The 4078-nt window shown below is 40.1% G+C and overlaps 1 protein-coding gene across 1 annotated transcript; it reads left to right on the top strand.

The window, feature by feature from the left end:
- The first annotated feature begins 1513 nt into the window (after nt 1-1513).
- Nucleotides 1514-2452, top strand: LOC101968022 (olfactory receptor 2M3). Its single transcript, XM_005342365.2, has one exon. It carries the CDS (start codon nt 1514-1516, stop codon nt 2450-2452), a length of 939 nt encoding a protein of 312 aa, XP_005342422.2.
- The last annotated feature ends 1626 nt before the right edge of the window (nt 2453-4078 follow it).

Raw genomic sequence — 4078 nt, forward strand, 5'->3', positions numbered from 1 at the left:
TTGCTTCTAGGGGGGTTGTCATTATACTGAGCCAGATTGTCAAAGTACACAGGCCTTCCATAAAAATGAGGCAGCACAGAGACCTCTGTTCACACCCTAACTCTTGCAATCATGCCAGAAAGACTTGAGACATGTCATTCAGAGTTGCAGACATGAGTTTATTAGAAGGAATGGGGAAGTGATAATGGGATGCTGTCAAGGGAAACGGTGGGTTCTCCTAGAGAAGAGAGGGGTGTCACACCCTTCTTGCCCTCCAGTTTTATTGGGATCCTAGGGAAATTTCCAGAGTGCCCCCCAAGTCCCCCTTCTGACTTTGACTGACAGCACAGGAACTGCCTGTTCCTCCTCCAGAGATGGGGTGGTGCTCACTGAGGATACTTAGTCCCTGATTTTGCTTCAATTTCATGCCCCCTGACTCAGTTTATCACCCTTGGGCAGTGTCCCTTTTCTTATCCCTTCAGTAATCCCATGTCCATCTGAGTGACATGTCTGAAATCTTTCTGACTTCATCACAAGAACAGGGGTTTGAAAGGGATGTTTTAATGCAGCCTCCATTTCTCAGAAGCCCCCACTTCTGAAACATCGCTACAAGAAATGGAATTAATTGAATAAACAGAAATATAAAGTAGAATAGTTTCTTCCATTCAATAACATTTATTTACTTAGAAATACTTATATGGCATAAATTCTATTCTAGATAAAGTGCTCAATGTTTTTTAAATGACTTTAATCTTTATAACACTCTACAACACATTATTCACATTTTCTAAAGTAATGCCTAAAAAATTATTAATTGTTTAAGACCACCCGGCTAAAATAATCTTTATCAGGGTTTGAACCATGCCCTAGCACACTGTCTTATACCCTCTTCTGCAGGTGAGTGGCAATCCCAGAATGTTCCAGGACACACCCCCTTTACAGGTGAAATGAGGGTAGGGGACTGTCAACAAGGCTACATTTTTACCAAGTTCAATACGACCTCCTAATAGACCTCTTACTATTAATGTATCAATTTCTTGGAATTTCTTTCCACTGGAAAATGCTTCTCTGTACATGTTGGTAGAAATAATTTTATAAGGAACATAGAGTGAAAGTGTGGTATTTCCGTGGAAGAAGGTGATGGAAAAATATCACTAACTTTCCAAAATGTGAAATTCTACTGGCTCTTAGTGAAGTTGTTAAAGGATAAACCAGTCTGCTCATTTGACCTAACTTGTTACTCAAAATGGATTTGAAGCCTCTTGAGAAGCCTCCTGTGTTCTTAATATAAAACCTACCAAGCTGTTGGTTTGCATTTAAAATTCACTTCACCCTAAAAGTGAGGCTCATCATCCATAGGCCACAAATTAAAAAAATTTTTTTTCAATAAATAATTTTGTCATTCAGAAGCAACTTTGAGGGCTTTTGCTACAAAGTTGCAACTTTTTGAAACTTTGTAGCAAAAGCCTTTATATTCTATGACACATCCTGGATGTTCCTTACATGCTGTCCTCTCCACAGTGAGCAGCTCACCATGGCCTGGGGGAACCAGACCTCCAGCCCTGTCTTCATCCTGCTGGGCATCTTCAACCACAGCCCCATCCACACCTTCCTCTTCGCTCTGGTCCTGGGCATCTTCACAGTGGCTGTCATGGGGAACTCCACCATGGTGATCCTCATTCACCTGGACGCCCAGCTGCATACCCCCATGTACTTCCTCCTCAGCCAGCTCTCCCTCATGGACCTGATGCTCATCTGCACCACTGTCCCCAAGATGGCCTTCAACTATCTTTCTGGCAGGAACTCCATCTCTCTGGGAGGCTGCGGGACCCAGATATTCTTCTATGTGTCCCTGATGGGAGCCGAGTGCTTCCTGTTGGCAGCAATGGCCTATGATCGCTATGTGGCCATTTGCCACCCATTAAGATACCCAGTTCTCATGAGCCAGAAAGTCTGTGGCCTCATGGCTACTGCTTCCTGGCTTCTTGGCTCCCTTGATGGTATAATTGTCATTGTGGTAGCCTTGTCCTTCCCATACTGTGGTTCCCGGAAAATACCCCACTTTTTCTGTGATGTCCCTGCCCTGCTCACCCTCGCGTGCACTGACACCTTGACATTTGAAAGGCTGATGTTGATCTGCTGCATCATTATGCTTCTGTTCCCTTTAGGCATCATCATTGCTTCCTATGCTCGTGTGATTCTGGCCGTCATTCACATGGGGTCTGGAGAGGGTCGCCGCAAAGCTTTTGCCACCTGCTCCTCCCACCTCATGGTGGTGGGCATGTACTATGGAGCAGCCATGTTCATCTACATGCGGCCCACTTCTGACCGGTCCCCCACCCAGGACAAGATGGTGTCGGCCTTCTACACCATCCTCACGCCCATGCTGAACCCCCTCATCTACAGCCTGCGCAACAGGGAGGTGTCCAGAGCATTCATGAAGGTGCTAGGGAAGGGAAAGTCTGGAGAGTGAGCTGGCTCTCGTGTCCACACATTTTTTGCTTAATGTTTAAATTTATGGATTTAACCAATACAACTTGGTAGCAAAATTTTTACAGTGAAAAATTTATACTCAACCATATAAGATTTGAAATTGAAGGACATTGTACATATTTATTTTTTCAAATATTTCTCTTTTCTTCTTATTGTGGTAAAATGTTTTGTACAATTATAAGTGAATATTTGCAACAAGAGGAAGTACAGAACTACATGGTTTATTTTCATAATGACAACATGTGAGAAATATTTATCCATCATAATACCCATTGTTTACATTGATTAAACCAACTATGTCTTTTAACAAATAAGAAATAGTATTTTTATATTTGTATCCAACTTATACCTTAGGCTTATCAATTTATAAAAAAGTAGTCAAATTATTTATAGCATTCTTATAAAAACTAATTAAATTTAACCAAATGGAGAGAAGAAAGTTATCTTAAAGTTGACTGGGTATACTGAGATTATCTTGTAATGGACTCTGTTTTCCTTTAGACTGTGTTAAATATGTTTCCACTTATTTCCTTCTATTACAGACATTGCGTATATATTTGGGAGACTGAAATGTGAATATAATTCTTCAAATTGTAGACTTATTCTCCTTAGATATTCTGTTTCTTATTTGAGGCAAACACAGTAGTTGCATGGAAATGTTGTCAGTTTTTTAGAGAAGTCTAGATTTTCTGAAATCCACAATTGAGTGTAAAATTTATGTGTAACAAAACTATATATGTATTTCATGCTTTTTAATAAAATTTATGCAGTTCTGGAAATGTTTGTATTTTTTTAGGGAAAACCATTGTACTTTAACATGAATTAAAACTTCTCTCTTAAAATTCTTTTGGAACATCCCCACCAATTTTATTTTCTTTTATTGTATAAAAGTCACCACAACCTGGTCACTCTAAAGAACAACTATGCCTCTTATCACAGCTTACATTGTTCAGTGCCAATATCAACTAGAACTTCAGCTCAGGGTCTTACAACGTTGAAATCTAAATGTTGGCTGGGATTGCAGTTCATGAAAAGTTCAGGGTCGTATTGTCTTTTCAACTTACTGCTTCGTATTCAAAGCACACTGCTCCCATTTATGTGCTTACATGTTCATTCATGCAGCCAAATGAATACTCACCTGAGGAGGTATGCATTGCAAGGTGGATTACATGGTCAAATACCCTGAAATACCATGTTAAATTATCTTGTAAAGATTGGAGGATGTGAGCAAGGCAACAATGCAAGGAGGTAGGTGGTACACAGAATCTAGAGATGATTTCCAAGAGAGAGGCTATAAAGAGATGGTATATTTTATGTACATAAAAGACAGCCAACATCCAGGTTGCTGACACACACCTGGGATCCCTGGTACTTGGGAGAATTAAAATTTTGAGGTGGGGCACTTGCCTAGCAATTTCAAAGCCCTGGGTTTGATCCCTCAGTACCATTAAACAATCAAACAAAAATAATAACAAAATAAAAACAGTCAAATTCTGTCATGTCTCATAATGGTAAAAGGGTTATTAAAATATGAATAAGAAAATAAATAGTAAAAGGAAAAGTGTTGAGAGCCACAACCGAAGGGGCCCCAGCAAACTTCCAGCTG

Source organism: Ictidomys tridecemlineatus, chromosome 1 (assembly GCF_052094955.1).
Source record: "Ictidomys tridecemlineatus isolate mIctTri1 chromosome 1, mIctTri1.hap1, whole genome shotgun sequence".
In the NCBI taxonomy this organism is placed as follows: Eukaryota; Metazoa; Chordata; class Mammalia; order Rodentia; family Sciuridae; genus Ictidomys; species Ictidomys tridecemlineatus.

Bases quoted from the DNA above. Each gene is read 5' to 3' on its own strand.
- LOC101968022 (XM_005342365.2), top strand. From the start codon at position 1,514: ATGGCCTGGGGGAACCAGACCTCCAGCCCTGTCTTCATCCTGCTGGGC.